General features: G+C 46.4%; 3 protein-coding genes across 14 annotated transcripts in view; 1 reads left to right on the plus strand and 2 right to left on the minus strand.

Moving 5' to 3' along the window:
- The window catches only part of LOC120431243 (anion exchange protein 2), a 126779-nt gene extending 121543 nt beyond the window's left edge, over window positions 1-5236 (plus strand). For 9 of the 10 annotated variants that reach the window (XM_052711023.1, XM_052711022.1, XM_052711030.1 and 6 more), the window contains 4 exons: window positions 999-2902; window positions 2963-3157; window positions 3218-3446; window positions 3740-5236. In XM_052711023.1, coding sequence (XP_052566983.1) covers window positions 999-2902; window positions 2963-3157; window positions 3218-3446; window positions 3740-3814 — 2403 coding nt within the window. In that variant the 3' untranslated portion in view covers window positions 3815-5236. Of the gene's footprint in view, window positions 1-193; window positions 344-998; window positions 2903-2962; window positions 3158-3217; window positions 3447-3739 lie in introns of all 10 variants that reach the window. The other variant, XM_052711028.1, reaches the window with a different exon arrangement.
- On the minus strand, window positions 4326-17378 carry LOC120431427 (uncharacterized protein K02A2.6-like). 3 transcript variants are annotated; one of them, XM_039596547.2, is made up of 3 exons: window positions 15477-17378; window positions 13823-15376; window positions 4326-8710 (listed from the first exon to the last, which is right to left on the minus strand). In XM_039596547.2, the coding sequence occupies exons 1-2, from the start codon at window positions 16554-16556 to the stop codon at window positions 15311-15313; spliced, it is 1146 nt and encodes a 381-aa protein (XP_039452481.1). In that variant the 5' UTR covers window positions 16557-17378; the 3' UTR covers window positions 4326-8710; window positions 13823-15310. The 3 variants fall into 3 exon arrangements, with proteins under 3 accessions (XP_039452481.1, XP_052566993.1, XP_052566992.1); XM_052711033.1 differs by having other exon boundaries at window positions 15477-16043; XM_052711032.1 differs by having other exon boundaries at window positions 13823-16043.
- LOC120431429 (uncharacterized) lies at window positions 12660-13436 on the minus strand. The gene has a single exon (XM_039596550.1). It carries the CDS (start codon window positions 13434-13436, stop codon window positions 12660-12662), a length of 777 nt encoding a protein of 258 aa, XP_039452484.1.
- Window positions 17379-17839: the final 461 nt, after the last annotated feature.

Consider the following 17839-nt stretch of genomic DNA (forward strand, 5'->3'; position numbering starts at 1 on the left):
CTTTTCGAATTATTTTGTCGAAATGATCCCTCATCAAGGACAAACATCTTTCAATTCGAATTCGTCAAGGTATCTGCGCTATAAACTTGTTCCAATTTGACTAACTAGAAATTTCCGTGAATTTTCTGTGTAACTTTAATACCTGTTTCACCGCAAACGAAAACCAAGAAAAAACAATTTCCAATTTTTGCAGAGCGGCGAAAACAGTCGACGGTCCTCGACGTTCGACTTCAGCCGGAGGCCTTCGATATTCGATTTCAGCAGAAGGCCTTCGATGTTCGATTTCAGTAGACGATCGTCGACGTTCAATGTCATTGATCGGCTGCGGGCCAGTTTCAGCGAGGTAATCTACAAATTCAACGATGATCAATGTCGGCGTGCGTCGCTAACCTGTTGATTCGGGCCGTCACTACTCGAAACTGATTCTTTTTTCAGGATCATTACAGGCAGGTTGTTACTAAAAATGTGGCCAAACAAATCGCATTGTGACTCAACCTGTTGTTGGATTAAATTGTGTTTTGCGCTGGAAGAATCGTCTAAAAGATGACGTTTACTGACAAAACATTACAGGAAAAATGCCGCTTATAATCGTTAAACAGAAATAAAAATGATCGTCTTTGTTTGTTGGTCAGCCTTAATCGGAAGGTGAAGCAAGATAGTGAGCAAGAGAGTAACGCTCCTTTCTCTAAGTCTCTCCTGAGCAAAGAGAGAGTAGAATGAAAAATTAAAAGAGAGAGAGAGAGAGTTACTCTCTGGCCCGCTGTTCTGTATTTTATGCTCTCTTCTTTATTTATCCTCTATAGACAAGCACGTTCCGTTTGCTTGTTCTGTTCTGTGTTTTATCTCTGTACGCTTCTAGGTGTTCAAATTTTGACTGTTTTAGTTTGTAGAACAGTTTTATGTTAAACGCTTAAATTTATGTTATTTTGAATAACCTTCGCTTGGACATCGTGTTTTGGTCTGGGATAATAAGTTAAACTCTTTTTCGCCCCCTGTAGAGCGTCGACGACAAGAAGCCCCGAATTGTGCCGTCCAGTGAGATCAACGGCCATGGTGAGACCAAGATCAACATGCAGGAGGAGACGTACACCTCGTCGCAGGAGGACATTAAGATGCGCATCCAGAAGGAGTCGATCCTGAAGCGCATCCCGGAGGGAGCTGAAGCGACCACGGTGCTGGTCGGTTCGGTGGACTTCCTCGAGCAGCCGACGATCGCGTTCGTCCGGCTGGCCGAGGGAATCCCGATGCCGAGCATTACGGAGGTTCCGATTCCGGTGCGGTTTTTGTTTATCCTGCTGGGACCAAAAACGGCCGAGTTGGACTACCACGAGGTTGGCCGATCGATCGCCACGCTGATGTCGAACGAGCACTTCCACGATATCGCTTACCGAGCGGACGACCGGAAGGATCTGCTGTCGGCGATCAACGAGTTCCTGGACGACTCGATCGTGCTGCCACCGGGCAAGTGGGAACGGCAGGCTTTGCTGCCGTTTGACGAGCTGAGGGCCAAGAGTGACATGATTCGGAACAGAAAGAAGAAGGCGATCGACGAGAAGATCAAGAGCAAGCAACCGCTGATGACCAGCGAGGAGGAGAAGAAGCTGCTGGCGGCATCGGACGGTGATGGCAAGAAGCCACCGAAGAACCCGCTGGAGAAGACCAACCGACTGTGGGGTGGCCTGTTCAACGATATCAAGCGAAGATATCCGATGTACATGAGTGACATCAAGGACGGGTTGAACGCGGAAACGCTCGCCGCGACGATCTTCATGTACTTTGCGGCACTGTCCACGGCCATTACGTTTGGAGGTTTGGCATCGGACAAGACCCACAACCTGATCGGTATCTCCGAGACGTTGGTGTCCTGCGCGTTTGTGGGATTAATTTTCCATACGCTTGCGGGTCAACCTTTGGTCATCATCGGAACTACCGGTCCGCTGCTACTGTTTGACGAAGCGCTCAACCAGTTCTGTATAGCCAACAACTACAGCTTCCTGACGGTTCGAGTCTACATCGGCATGTGGTTGACTATAATTGCGCTCACGGTATCTGCTTTCGAGGGTAGCGTCTATGTACGCTTGTTCACCCGTTTCACGCAGGAGATCTTCTCTGCGTTGATCACCCTAATTTACATCGTAGAAACGGCCATGAAGCTGATCTACGTCTACGGACGTAATCCTCTGCTAGCCGAGTACCGCTACAAGAACATGACGGTCATGCCGCAGCCGCTGCTCGAACCTGACACCAACTCAACTCTCGACTCTTCCGTTGGTCTGCTGGCGGAAAGCCTTACGGCAATCTCCAACGCCACCACCGCCGCAGTTGCAACCCTAAACGACGACGACAACCTGCTCATTCCCGCAGATGCCCTTGGACCAAAGAATCAACCCAACACGGCCTTATTCTGTACGCTGCTTACGCTCGGAACGTTCTCGCTTGCCTACTACCTTCGACTGTTCAGAAACTCGCACTTTTTGGGCCGTAACGCCCGCCGTGCCCTCGGAGACTTTGGCGTGCCGATCTCGATCGCCATCTTCGTGGGTATCGACTACATGCTACCGCAGGTCTTCACCGAAAAGCTCAGCGTGCCGGAAGGAATCTCGCCCAGCGATGAGTCCCGCCGCGGCTGGGTCATCCCGATGGACGGTCTGCCCAGCTGGATGCCCTTCGTCGCCGGCATTCCGGCCCTTCTCGTTTACATCCTGATCTTCATGGAGACGCATATCTCTGAACTGATCGTCGACAAGCCGGAACGTGGCCTCAAGAAGGGCTCCGGGCTGCACATGGACATCGTACTGCTCTGCTTCCTGAACACGGTCTGCGGCTTCTTCGGCATGCCGTGGCACTGCGCCGCCACTGTCCGCTCCGTCACGCACGTGTCCGCCGTCACGATCATGTCCAAGTAAGTTCATACTGCATCCCAATACCCACGCCAAATTTCTTCAAAACCAGCTCGTTTCAGAACCCACGCCCCCGGTGAATCTCCCCACATTACCGACGTCAAGGAGCAGCGCATCTCCGGCTTCTTCGTGTCGCTGATGGTGGGCCTCTCGGTCACGATGGCACCGATTCTGCGTCTCATCCCGATGTCCGTGCTGTTTGGCGTGTTCCTGTACATGGGTATCGCCTCGATGAGTGGCGTTCAGTTCTTCGACAGGTGAGTAATTACACGCCTCCGAAAACCTAACCTTCCCTAACCTTACTTTTCTACTCCTAGGTTGCGACTGTTCTTCATGCCGGTGAAGCACCACCCGCAGGTACCGTTCGTACGGCGTGTGCCCACCTGGAAGATGCACGTGTTCACGTTCGTGCAGGTGCTGGCGCTGGCCATGCTGTGGACCGTCAAGTCGTCGTCCTTCTCGCTGGCGTTCCCCTTCTTCCTGATCATGATGGTGCCCATTCGGAAGCAGATGGAGCGCATCTTTACGCCGCTGGAGTTGAGGGCGGTAAGTTGGGGTTGTAAAAGGTGGAGCGGGCAGTGGAAATAAAGACCACAGGTCGTCAAAGTTTAATGCGAGAGTGTTCGGACCCGAATGACTTTTGAGTTAAATGGTCCTTAAGCGCAATTAAACAAACAATACAGATTCGAGAGTGTTACAGCAAAGTGAAAAAGTTTGACAGATGCTGAGCTACACGCTAAAAGGCGTGTGGGAGCGTTCGTTTATTACGTAACGCAAAAATTGGGATTTATTTATGTTTTAATTTAATTTCTGAAAAAAAAAACTTCAAATCTTTCCAGCTTGACGGCAGCCAACCGAACGAGGGAGCCGAGGACGAGCCCGATTTCTACGAGCAAGCACCAATTCCTGCCTAAGCGCACGCTCGCATTACTATTACAAGTTTGATAGTTTTGTGTTTAGGAAGAAAAAGTTTTTTTGATTTGCCGTTTGTTGTTAAGTTTAGAAAGCACACACCCACAAACTTGCATCTGTTGGACGTGTTTTTGTCACTCAAAATGTAACAAATTGTTTCCAAACGTGGTAAGTCGTCTTTACTGCAGCTTATACTGTTTACTATACACAGACAAAATTGGACGAAACTTCTATGAAGTGACTAATATTTTTTGTTAACTGTTGGTTAGGTACACACACAAAACGATATATATTTTTCTATGCATACTTTTGATTATAGTGACGCAATTTACATAACACCACATCAATTGAAAAACACACAATAAATTGTAAAATAAATTATCTATTTTCCAACTTGATAGCTAAGATCAAAATTAGGACACACATTAGAATAAATTTTCGAAAGAGAGAATAACTTTCAGATCCTTAAGAAAAACTAGTTCCATTCGCATTAGAGTAGATTAAATCTTTTTATTTCTTGATCCCTTAAAAGAAACGTAAGACGAAAGTATAAAAATATATTGTTAGAAACAAAAGGAACTTAATAATCAACCTTGAATGAATGTGCAACAGTCTGTGATCAGTATTACTTACGAGTGTATTGGAGAGAACAAACACACACATACACACACAACCCCTCTGTACAACACACGCAACTAAAACAATCCTACTTATGTTGAAAACACACAAATAACAAGGAACGACAAAAGGTGCAAATGGTAGGGAAAAAAGAATAGCCAAAACAATAGAAGAAGCTTACTGCGAATCAGGAAACACACCCACAAAGTGAACCAGCCAGGGATGCAAGAAGAACAAACAAGAGCAAAGAGTCCAATATATTTATATTTTGATATTTACATGTGAGGAGGAGTGCTGCCGCCAAGCGGCGGCAATCGGAAGCTGATTGTAGCAAACACACACACACTAATACAATGGAACGTTAAAGTTACTGCACGATGGAAACGCGACACGCGGCAAATGCCATACAGAAAGTGGAAATGTTTAAGGTAGATAGAAAAGCATCATAATGATGATGGATTGTTTTTTAGCTAAAAGTGGCATGTGATTAGTTATTGTTCTGTTAAACCAGTTATGTTGTTACACACGCGATGCGCACGACCAAACGTGTGTCGTTTTGTTAGAAGATTCACACATACAACACAAACACACACATACACGCGAAACGAGTGCAAAAAGATTGGCGCATATTCATCTAACTTATAGACTTTTCACTAATGCATATATATCTAATAAAAAGTAGTTAGTACTCATTAGCATTGTGAGAGAATAAAAAGAGAAACAGCTTAGTTTAGATCCCAGTACAGTAGGTCTAGCAAAGATTGGTAGAGTAGTAAAAAAAACTCTTCCACATAAAGAAAAAAGAAAGGAACAACACACAAATCACTTGAAATTGAAAACTGATACTTAAAGTAGCTTAGTCTAGCATGGCTTCTAAGAGCAGTCTATAAATGGTTAATAAAAGCATAAAACACAAAAAATAAAAAAATAAATCGTTTATTATTTTTCATCAAATATCACAAATATTTACGTCACTTTTTTATGTTCTGTGAAAAACGTGTTTCAACGTTTGACCACCATGACCTTGGAAAAAAGATACAAAATCTCACAATGTTAACAATAAAAACACATTTTGTTTGGCTGACCATTATGTGTATTGTCGTGGTATTGTCCATAAATTTAGTTACAGTTTGTTGAAGGAATCCCGAATTAAAATAAAAAATCTATGCAGTATTCGGGGGGCATTTGCATGTGACAAAACGTCTTCTGGCTAAATCTCTATTGGCCAGTTGTCACAATGGCAGATTGTGACAAGATACAAACAGAACAGGTCTTTTGTTTCATTTATTTCCAGTTTCTGCTCGGCAGTGCGGCAGTGGCAGTGCGTGGCCGAATGGTTACGCTGTCCGCTTTGTAAGCGGATGATTCTGGGTTCGATTCCCATCTGCTGCAACCTTCCATCGGATGAGGAAGTAAAATGTCGGTCCCGGCCTTGGTTGTTAGGCCGTTAAGTCATTCCAGGTAGGAGTAGGAGTTGTTTCCATGCCAGAAGTACAAACAACACACCAAACCAAGCCTACTCCGGTGGAATCGCTGGCGGCGGTTGGACTCGCAATCCAAAGGACGTCAGTTCAAACACTGGGGTGGAAGGTTCCTTGGAGTAGAAAGAGGTTTGGGTGCCCTCTCCATTCAAGCCTTCGGACTCCTAGGTTCGAGCAGAAACTTGCAATAGAGACCACAAAAGACCCGGGGGTCGTTAATGTGGATGGTTTGACTGTTTTTTTGCTCGAACATAGGAGCAGAAATGCATCTGCAGAAAATTCCATCTAGAACAAAGCTGAGTGCCGCTATACACTGAAAGAAACCAAAATAGCAAATTCATGTGTTTTTCCACGTGAACCGCTCCAAAAATCAACACGATAAATTCACATGCTTTTCCTTTGACCAAAACATGCTTTGCATGTCAAATCCATGTGAAAATCATTTGAAACCAGCTGATCGCTAGAGCAAAACCCTTCACGCTTTTTTCATATGGTGTTCACGTTAGATTAAAATGGATTGCACTTCGATTTGCCCCATTTGACTTATCCCTTGACTTCGAAGTGAAAACCACGTGAGATTCGAAAGTTTTGGGTTTTGAATGCGTTTGGGGAAAACTCTTCATCATTAGTAAGATGGCCACAGACGATGGTGGTTGAAAATTTTCTATTCGGTTTAAAATGACGTTTTTTAGAAGAGATTTTGTGTTTAATAAAGATTTGTTCTTAAATTAAAAATATGCTCAATGTTCCAGCCATGAAGCCGGCTACAGAATCCGCTCCTGATTTGGTGATCCGGACTGTGGTCTTTATTCGACAACAGCCACTTCGCCGGGGCCCTGGTGCCGGTGCATGTCTGGTCCGAAGGGCTTCAATCGGGAGAGCACCCAAACCTCCTTTTACTCAAAGGAACCTTTCACTCCAGAATTCGAACTGACGACCCATGGATTGCGAGTCCATTCGCCGACCATCGACTCCACAGAAGCAGCCTTGGTTTGTTGTTTTTGAGCTAACCCGAGAGGTTAGAGAAGAGTTCGGATGGAGGAGAAAAAGGAGACGCGTGTCTTGTGCTTCGTACGGTAACTGTGGGAGTGATCTGTAATTCAAAGTTTTACAATTCGTATCAAATAACATCGCACTGGCGAGGGGTACGCCGATGGTAACATGGGGTTACCACAGTTCTCACCCTTAAGTAAACAACTAAATATAATCAACATTATTTAACTAATTCAGAATGTTAAACAACTTAGCTATTAGGAAAAACCTTTAAACAAACTAAACAATTCAACAAAGGAAAAAAAACCTAATAATAAACGAAATCTTTATCTTTCTTGTAACGTTTCGATCGCGTCGAACGACGCACTACTGCACGATTATCGATCGATGGGACAGAAAAATCCGGGAGCCTTTGTGTGGAACTTCCTTCGACTGGATCGTCGCGAATCTGCGATTCACGATCAACGCTCGACAGCCTTGAAACTCCTTCTCGTTCCATGTCAACCTCCATGTCGACATCAACACCATCATTCGAATCTTCAGCGAAGACGAACGAATCCGCAGCAAACCCGTAAAAACTGTCCTCTCCATCCTCGTAAGCAGCATCACCGTACCGCTCTCTCCCCCTTTTAGTACCTCGACGCTCGCTCCGTGCCGTGACCACGACCTTCCGCTGATAGTCCTCCTTCGGCGCTTCTTTCAGCTGATTTTGATGAGCGAGATACGTCCGACCACCCAGGGAAACCTGGAAAGTATTGGGAGAAACACGTCTTATAAAACTTGATAGTAACCAACGCCTGATCTCTGTAGGTTTAAAATTTTTGAAGTAAACAGAATCACCAGGACTTAAACGGTCAACCCAATCAAACTTTCGATTCTTCACATGACGATCACCAACAACAACAACATCTTTCTCCACGTCACGTGGCGTCAAGTGTTTACTAAAACTATTCTTTGGATGGATCAAGTCCAACAGCGTCTTTGGCTTATAATTAAACAACCTCTCGGAAGGAAACGAAGAACCATCTTCCAAACAAGTATTCCGATAGCTAAACAGAAAACACGAAACCAAATCCTCGGTAGTCAACTTGTTCATCTCTGGATCCAACAACAACTTTTTCAAACCATCTTTTGCTAGTCTAACCATGCGCTCTGCCTGTCCATTGCTGGATGGATTGTACGGTGGAGACTTCATGACAACAACTTTGTTCTTTTCGAAGAAATCAATAAGATCCTTCGAATTAAACGGTGGTCCACCATCTGTCACGACAACATCTGGCAATCCAAACCTAGCAAAGAAACAGATAAACTTTGACTTTACTATTCTAGCATCTGTACCAAACTTCATGTACTCAACTTCAATCCATTTTGAAAAACTGTCAACAATAACTAGAAAAACTTTCTTATCAAAATGAAAGAAATCAGCATGAATTCTAGCAAACGGCTTTGTGGTTGGAATCCAAGGAGAATGAGGAACTTGTTTCGGAACAACATTCATCTGGCAACAAACATGGCAAGATTTAACAAAACTTTCAATATCACCGTTCATACCGAACCAATAAACTGTCCGGCGTGCCAACTGTTTAATCTTTGTAATACCAGAATGATTCCGATGCAACAACTTTAGAATCTGTTTCTGCAAACTAAACGGAATAACAACACGATCTTGATACAACAAACAACCATCAACAAACTCCAGATCCTGATGCTGAGCATAAACATTTGCCAAACAACGATCCAAATTTTGTGGCCAACCATGCTTCATGTAGTTCAAGATCTTTTGCAACAACTTGTCCTCTTTTGTTTCTTTTGTTTGTTTATTTCTCAACAGGCACTTATTGCCCAAATGAACTTAAAAACTAAGACTAAAACTAAAACTAGAACATTCGTCTTAACACTGATAAAAACTTGGACTTTAACACATCGCGGGACAAACTGACGTCAAAAACAGAGGACACTTTATGGAAGGCTCGCTTCAGTCCGACGATGGCTCCGTTGGCGCTGTAATTGGTACGGCGGAAAGGGATCTGCATGATTGGCGTGTGGCGTAGCTGGCGGGCAGGTGCAGTCAGGGTGATCTTATCTCGAAGAGAGGGGCAATCGATCCTGTCGGTCAGAACGTCCGAAACTGTCAACGCACGGGCCAGGTCACGACGCAGCTGGAGAGTGTCGAGATGCATGAGCTGGCAGCGGTCTTCGTATGGCGGCAGCTGCTGGGGATTTCTCCAGGGCAGCAGTCTCAGGGCGTATCGGACAAACCTGCGTTGAATTCTCTCTAGCTGATAAACGGCGTTGTTGTAGTGTGGAGTCCAAACCGACGAGCAATATTCGAGCGAGGACCGGACCAACGAGCAGAACAGCGTTTTCAAGCAGTGGATGTCGGTGAAGTGGCGTGTCATACGGATCACCAGACCGAGCTGACGGGATGCTTTGGCAGTTATGAAGGACACGTGTTGCTTGAAGGTCAGTTTAACGTCCAGTATGACACCGAGATCCTTAACGTGATCAACTCTTTCCACTAGTGTGTCGCCAAGATGGTAGTTGAAGAGTATCGGACAGTGCTTCCGGCTAAACGTTATCACCTGGCATTTACCGGGATTTAGGACCATGTGATTCGCCTCACACCAATCAGCGAACTTATCCAGTTCGCGTTGCAGGGCTTCGGCATCTTCGAGACAGTCGATCTTGGCGAACAGTTTGAGGTCGTCTGCGTAGGAAAGATGAGGTCCTCTCAGGGTGAAGTTGGCGTCGTTGAAATAGAACAAGAACACCAACGGACCGAGGTGGCTGCCTTGACCGATTCCAGAGGTAGCGTCGAAACTTTCGGAGAGTGCGTCCTCGATTTTCACCCGCAGCGTGCGTCCCGACAGATACGACCTGAACCATGTCAACAGGCTGCCACAGAATCCGAGCTTCTCGAGTTTGGCGATAGCGATACTGTGGTTAATCTTGTCGAAAGCTGCCGACAAATCTGTATAAACGGCGTCAGTTTGAGAGCGATTGTCGAAGCTATCGAAAACGAACTCGATGAAGCACAGCAGATTCGTGGCAGTGGACCGTTTTGGAAAGAATCCATGCTGATCGCTGGATAATTCCTGGCGGCAATGGGCAAATATTGGACCAATCACCACCAACTCGAACAGTTTCGAGGCAGCGCAGAGGGCCGAGATACCTCTGTAGTTCTCGATGTTCCTTCGATCGCCTTTTTTATGCACGGGGAACATGAAGGCCTGCTTCCATGCACACGGGAACTTTCCGGAGGCGAGGGATAGCCGGAACAGGTGCAAGAGGGGCGATACCAGCGCGGACGAACATCGCTTCAGCAGTGTCGAGGGAATTCCGTCCGGTCCAGGGGAGCTGGAATGTTTCAGTTTAGTTATCGCAGCTGATATGGCGTCGTCATCTATGTCAATCATGGGGAGAAATCGATCGCGACGGGGAACGCTGTTGGCAGCAATTTGGATCTCGTCGTCGGTGATATGTTCGTTTGTAAAAACACTCGAAAACTTTTTGGCGAACAGCCTGCAGATTTCCGCAGTGCTCTCAGCTTCCTCGTTGGCCAATCGCATGGACGAAGGCAGCCCAGATTCTTTGCGGTTCTCGTCGACGAATTTCCAAAACTTCTTCGGATTGGCCTTCAGCTCACGCTGCTTCTTGCGCTGGTAGCTTGCCATACAACTGCGACTCAGACGCTGGTATTTGCTGTTCATTCTCAAGTAGTACTCGCGAAGGGAAAGTGTTCCACACCTGGAGAAGATCTTGAAAGCGGCTCGCTTCTGGGTTTTGAGGTTGCAAAGCTCCGGCGTTTGCCACGGTAGGTGAGTGGAATTACGCTTCCTGACCTTAGGCACGAAATGTTCGATGTGATCTCGCAGGATTGATGAGAATGTATCGACCGCGGCATCGACGTCGACAGAGTCCAAGACACTATCCCAGTCGATGTTGCGCAGTGCCAGAGACATTTCATCGTAATCAGCTCCTCGGAAGTTGTAGCATACGGTGTCCGGTCGGTCTCGAGCAACAGAGCTGTGACAGCCGTCGATGGTGACAACGAGCGCGGGATGGCGATGGACGATCTTAGCAAGCGGGGCCGGGGCAACGATTAGCGTTGGGGCGAAATCTTGTGCGCTCACAAAGCAAAGATCGAGACGGCGACCGTCTTCGTTCTCAATATGGTTGATCTGCTGGAGAGTGGCCAGGTTATATCCGGCCAGAAGATCGCGCGCACAGGGATGGAATTGTGAGCGATCAGGATCCGGGTACAAGAAACCGTTACGGGAAGGTGTCCAGGTCAGTTTCGGCAAGTTGAAGTCCCCTACGACAACGATGTCATCGATCGGGCGCGTGCGTTCTGCAATAGATGCTACCGAATCGAGATGGATCTTATACAGGTCCTTATCGTAAATGCGATCCGGGGGGAAGTATACCACGCAGAGGAAAAGGACACGATCAGACAGCTTCAGAGACACCCAGACCTGCTCGACTGCCTTCCAAGCGTCTTGGACAATCCGGCGTGGCTTGAAACAGCGGCGTGCCGCGACGAGGACTCCTCCTCCTTCCGCTTTCCTGCTGTTGTTTGGTCCACGATTGCAGCGAATAACTTCGTAATCCGGTCCGAAGACCTGCGACGAAAGCGTGTTCTCTTTCAGCCAAGTTTCCGTCAGGGCGATGAAGTCGAAGCATTCTCCTGAGCTGGCGTGAAGGTAGTCATCAAGGTTACCGTTCATGCCACCAGCATTTTGGTAATAAAGATGACATTGCTGAATCCTCGAGGAAACCCTAGCTGACGAGCGAGGGTGGGTGAGCGGTGCGTCGGAGGATTGCTGAGAGCTGGAAGGTTGTGAAGCATCAGGGAGCGTCGACTGAACGGAAAAACGTGAATACATGCCTGGGAGCGCATTTTGGAAGACCCGTTCTCTAAAGCCGTACACAGGGCCGGGACGACTTAGATGTCCGGAACTAGATACGTCGCAGCAGAGCGGTGGCGCGACTGTGACGGAAGAGTCGGGGTCTTCCATGATGCGGAGGTTCGTGCGTCCCGGGTCAGCAGTGTCCGTCGGCCACCTACTTGGTGACGGGTTGCGGTAGCTGCAGCTCGGTAGATCGCGATGTACGGGCGTCATCCGATTGTCGCTAGAATGCAGGCGGGCATCAGGGTCGAAGAAGTCACGTTCGTGAAAAGCGGGATTGTACTTGCCTGCGTTTGGCATTTGGAAGACCCTTTCTCTGGAACCGTACACAGGGCCGGGACGACTTTGATGTCCGGAACTAGATACGTCGCAGCAGAGCGGTGGCGCGACTGTGACGGGAGAGTCGGGGTCTTCCATCATGCGGGGGTTCGTGCGTCCCGGGTCAGCAGTGTCCGACGGCCACCTACTTGGTGACGGGTTGCGGTAGCTGCAGCTCGGTAGATCGCGAAGTACGGGCGTCGTCCGATCGTCGCTAGAAAGCAAACGGGCATCAGGGTCGAAGACGTCACGTTTGTGAAAAGCGGGATTGTACTTGCCTGCGTTTGGCGTTTGGAAGACCCTTTCTCTGGAACCGTACACAGGGCCGGGACGACTTTGATGTCCGGAACGAGATACGTCGCAGCAGAGCGGTGGCGCGACTGTGACGGGAGAGTCAGGGTCTTCCATGATGCGTATGTTCGGGCGTCCCGGGTCAGCAAATATGGCGTATTGATCGTCAAGAAGAGGGCAGCAGTCGAAAAACCTTGTCAAGATGCGGGGCGATACGTCGATCGAAAAGACGGACGTTAATCCGTTCGACGTTTCGCGAACCCCGAGGTGGTAACGCTTGGTCGCCTGGTGAAGTCAATAAACTCGCGGAAGGCCAATCCTGCAGGCCAGTTGTCCGCGTCCAGAGATGAATCTCGGTAGTCCCGGCTTACCCCAACCTTGAACGTGATAGAAGAGAGTTCGGCGACGTCGACTCCTTTTTTCACAAGCATCTTAACCACGACGGGATCATCTTCGTCGACGGAGAGGCACTCTTTCACCATCGTGCAGATGTCGTCTTCCGTTACAGTTGGTGGGAAACTGGACAGCCAAATGTACCACAAATCGTCGGGCTCAGCGTCCGCGATGATGGGAACAGACGTCATAGCCTTTTTTCCACGGGATGCGGCCGGAATGTTTGCCTTTCCAGGTGGGTCCGCGCTCGAGTCCCGCTGTCGCTTTTGGCCAAGGGTAGGCCAGTCAGACGAAGAAGTTGATTGCGCTTCGACTTTTTCGTTGAGCGCGGCAACCGTCGATGCAAGTTTAGCGATATCGCTCTGCACCGTTTTCATTGACTCGACTAACGCTTTGGGACCTGCGCCGTTTTCTTTGACGAGGTGACGAAAATGACTGCTCAAGAACAGCTTACTGCACTCGTCGCACATCCAGAAGAAATTATTGGGGTGCGTCCCCATAACGTCGAGTGCCGGGACGTCCACTTTGACGCAAATCATGTGGAAGGTCGACTCGCAAAAACCGCGACACACGATGCGGTCCGAATCAGAAACCTTCTTGTTACACTGTTTGCAGCCCATATTGCGGATATGTCGTTCCCCTCGGAAGCCCTCTCGAAATGGGTAAAGCGCGTAAGCAGAATTGGGTACACCGTCTGTGTTCTTACAATGGGTGATACTACCGAAGCGTGGATTGTTATTGTTATTCCAGCCGGTAAGTATGGAGGTACCGAAAGTGACGCTAGGTTTCACCAGCAGCGGCAGCAAATTTGCTGATTTATTGCACGAGACTCGCGAAAAAACGGGTTGTTTTCGCGAAACGAACACTACGCGCGGGTGAAAACAGCACTCAGGAAACAATAAGGATACGTTTAAACGAAATTTGGTGAGTAAATCACATCAAAAAATTAAAAAGAACTTGGCACGGTTAAAAGTGATGTAAACAACAGAACACTCTTGAACGGCACATTGTGCAATCAAAATATGGTCCAATGGAAACTCGTTGTAAACATTCAGTGTCTTAATAAACTCGTTCTGAAGTGAAAGTGGAACTTCTTCTGGCAATGGAAATCTTGAGCAGAAATCTGCGTTGCCCATTTTTGATGACGGTCTGTAAACTATTTCAAACTTGTAGATATTCAGTTCCAAAACATATCTCTGCAAACGCGTCACAAACAAACTGTTCCTGCCTTCCTTGCCGAAAATACCAACTAAAGGTTTATGATCCGTATACACAGTAAACTCTTTGCCAAACAAAAACTTATGAAACTTTTTTATGGTGCAAACAACAGCAAGTGCCTCCAAGTGTAAAATTGGGTAGGATTTCTGGGCTTCTGTCAAACTAAACGAAGTAAAGCTTATTGGTCTTTCCTCACCATTGATTTCATGCGCTATTACTCCACCTAACCCGTAACTACAAGCGTCAGTAACAACAACAACTGGCTTTTCAGGATCAAACAACTCCAACATCTTTGAAGTGAGCAAGGCTTGTTTACAATCTTCAAACACACGACTACAATCACCAGTCCAAACAAACTTAACGTCTTTCTTTAATAAACGATACAAACAACTGAGGCGAGAAGACAAATGGGGAATAAACTTACCGTAGTAATTTACTAACCCCAAAAATGCTTTAAGCTCTGAAACATTACTCGGAATTTTTGCTCTCCGAATCGTCTCAACCTTATCTGGACACGGCAACAAACCATCATTTGTCAACACATGTCCCAGAAACAGCAAACTTGAAACAAACCATTTGCATTTCTTAAAATTGACTTTTACATTGGCCTTAGAAAGACGGTCTAAAACCAAGTAAAGCTTACTCTTACAGTCCTCAAAGTCTTTGCCTGCTATCAACACATCGTCTAAATAACAATAAACTCCAACAATGCCCTTCAAAATTTGCTCCATGATCTTCTGAAAAATTGCTGCACTTGAAGAAGCACCTTGCGGCAAACGATTGTACAAAAACAAACCCTTTATAGTGTTAATCACCATCAACTTTCTAGATTTCTTTGACAAAAGCAACTGTGTATACGCTCCAGTTAAATCCAGCGAGCAAAACAACTTAGCTCCAGCTAAAGAAGCAAACAAATCCTGAGGCAACGGAAGTGGATAAGTGTTAGGAATGATGACCTTATTGATCGAAACTTTGCAGTCAATCACCATCCTAATACCACCATCCTTCTTGACAACAATGATCACCGGAGACGCCCACTCACTTGCGTCAACCGGAGTTATGACGCCATCTTTTTCCAAACTTTCCAAATGTTGATAAACTTGATCTCTAAGCCTTAATGGAACGTCATAAGCCCGTTTGAAAATCGGTGTATCATCTCTCAGGACTAAATCTGCCTCAAAACCTTTAATCGGCGTAGCTAAAGATTTATCAAAAACGTTTGAAAACTTACTCTCAATCTCAGCTAAAACTTGATCCGCCGTATTTGCCACCTGATTCACCCTGCTGGTCTCTCCAAACGTGTTGCGCCAACCCGGAAAGAAAACGTCCAGCCAATCTCGTCCTAGCAAAGGGATAAACTCGTTGAAGCTTCTCAAAACAATGAGAGAAACTTTCTGACGTATATCGTTAAGCTCAACCACAACTGAGAGTTGCCCCTCGACCTTTAAACTGCTGCCATTGATCACCGCGAGCTTCTTGTTGCACTTTTCTAAAGGAATGTGACTAAACTTCTTGTTGTAAGTGCTCCAGCAAACAACAGAAACAGCTGCACCACAGTCAACTTCCATCGAGATCAACAAACTTGCAACAAAAACTTTTCTGATACACGACTCATTAACTTTGTTAACTGACGAGATGCTCAAGCATTGCATGTCACATTCATCGTCAGTAACCGACCGATCAAACTTGTTGCGCGACGACTTTGGTTGATCTGATGACTGTTGCACTGATGGCTGCTCGTCAACAAACTTCACTGACTTCTTGTTTTTAGGCAAATCGTAGCAGTAAGGTCTGGTATGGCCATTACGACGACAAAACGTGCAGAAAAACTGCTTTTTAGAATCACGCTTCCTGCGGTCAAACGAACCAGAACGACTCCTGCTCCTTCCTCGCAGATCGCGCCCTCTGCTACGAGACCGACCCTTGTAAGCAGGTGCTCCGTCACGTCTGCCAAGACGATTCAACACACTGGCACGTCTGTCACCAGCTATTATCTTCTTCCTCGCGTTGTTGGCTTCACGATTCAGGATCAACTTTTCAACTCGGGACAAGGACAGATCTTCTTCATCAAACAACGATTCTTGCAAAACGGAATCGGCCATCCCGCAAATCAGCTTGTCGCGGATCGCTGTGTTCTTAAAGTCGCCGAAATCACACAACTCCGCTTGCTGCTTCACGTCCAAGATAAAATCCTCTGCCGACTCGTTTGACCCTTGAACACGATTGTAGAAGTTGAATCGCTGAATAAAACCAGCAACCGACTTGTCGTAACGCTTTTGCAACGCTTCCGTAATTTCCTTAAACGTGAGCTTCTTAAGATCTTTACCGGGGAACAAACGCTTAATCTCCGAATAAACCTCGCGATTACACGTCGCCATAAACGACGTTCTTTTGTCTTCATCACTCGTCACTTTATGATGCTCGAAAACCCATTCCAATTGCTCTAGGAATTGCAAAAACGAAACGGCGCCGGGGATGAATGGCTCGATACTAAACGGCATTTTTGAGTTCGAATCTGACATAATAAAAAAATAAATAAAACAAAACGTAAACAAACAATGATAAGAAATCGTTCTCAAAATAAAAACTCGTCAAACTAAAACGTTGCCAACATCAAACGCAACAAAACTGTCAGCAATCAATTGCACACCAAATTGAATAATGATGCAACAACGATGCTACAATGATGCAACAACCTGTGCGACACAAAAATGTATCACCACTAAAAGTGTGTGTATCTTAAGTGTTGTGTGGTAGTATGTGTGAAATCAATCAACACAAAAGAATACTGACGCCAAATGCCTCGCTTGCTAGGCAAAGAAAATGGCGAATGAACACACGCACAATTCTCAACAATGCGACCTCCTAGACGCAGCAAATTTGCACTCTACTTACGCAGTTTTCTGGAAAAACCAACTTCACCCGTAAACGACACCTCCTTGGCAAAACCAAGCGGGAAAAAACTCCACCAGAAAAAAACTCTAAACTGCGAAGTCCGTCAAATGCGCGTCCTCCGTCCGATGCTGATGCTCGTTCCGCCGGGAATGAAACTCCGATAAAAACGTTGAAAAAACTGCAATCCGGAACGGCACGTCCTTACTCCAGCAACAAAACGTCACGCTGTACCAACTTGTGCGAAAAAAAAACCCAAAAACTTCTACTTTTCCTCGTCGCCACTGAGCTAACCCGAGAGGTTAGAGAAGAGTTCGGATGGAGGAGAAAAAGGAGACGCGTGTCTTGTGCTTCGTACGGTCACTGTGGGAGTGATCTGTAATTCAAAGTTTTACAATTCGTATCAAATAACATCGCACTGGCGAGGGGTACGCCGATGGTAACATGGGGTTACCACAGTTTTTTTGTACCTCGGTTTGTACACTTATTAGGATGTAACAAAATGGTCGAAATATGCTGTCATTTCAGAGCATGATCCGCTAGATGTACCGAGCCCGAATCCTAAATATGTGCTTGATTGGTTGTGACAGGACCTGGCGCTTTGACTTTGAAGTATAAATGGGATTTAAACCATAAAATCGGTGCGTTTTGGTTTTTGCCTCTTTCGAGCCCGTTAGCGATTTTTGCACTTTTCAAAAACCTCAAGAGCTCATAGTTCGTGTTCCAGAGAACAACTTTGCCCAACAGTGCGAAAATATTCGTTAAATATTAAGAATGTTACAGAATTTATAACACCGCCGCAGAAAACTTCTACACTTAAAACCCCGATGGTTTGACACCAACTGTTGTCAAACTAACGGGGTCACTTTTTAGTTTGACACCCCTTTTACACGGAGTTCACACACACTATCAA

Source organism: Culex pipiens, chromosome 3, assembly GCF_016801865.2.
Source record: "Culex pipiens pallens isolate TS chromosome 3, TS_CPP_V2, whole genome shotgun sequence".
Taxonomy (NCBI): domain Eukaryota; kingdom Metazoa; phylum Arthropoda; class Insecta; order Diptera; family Culicidae; genus Culex; species Culex pipiens.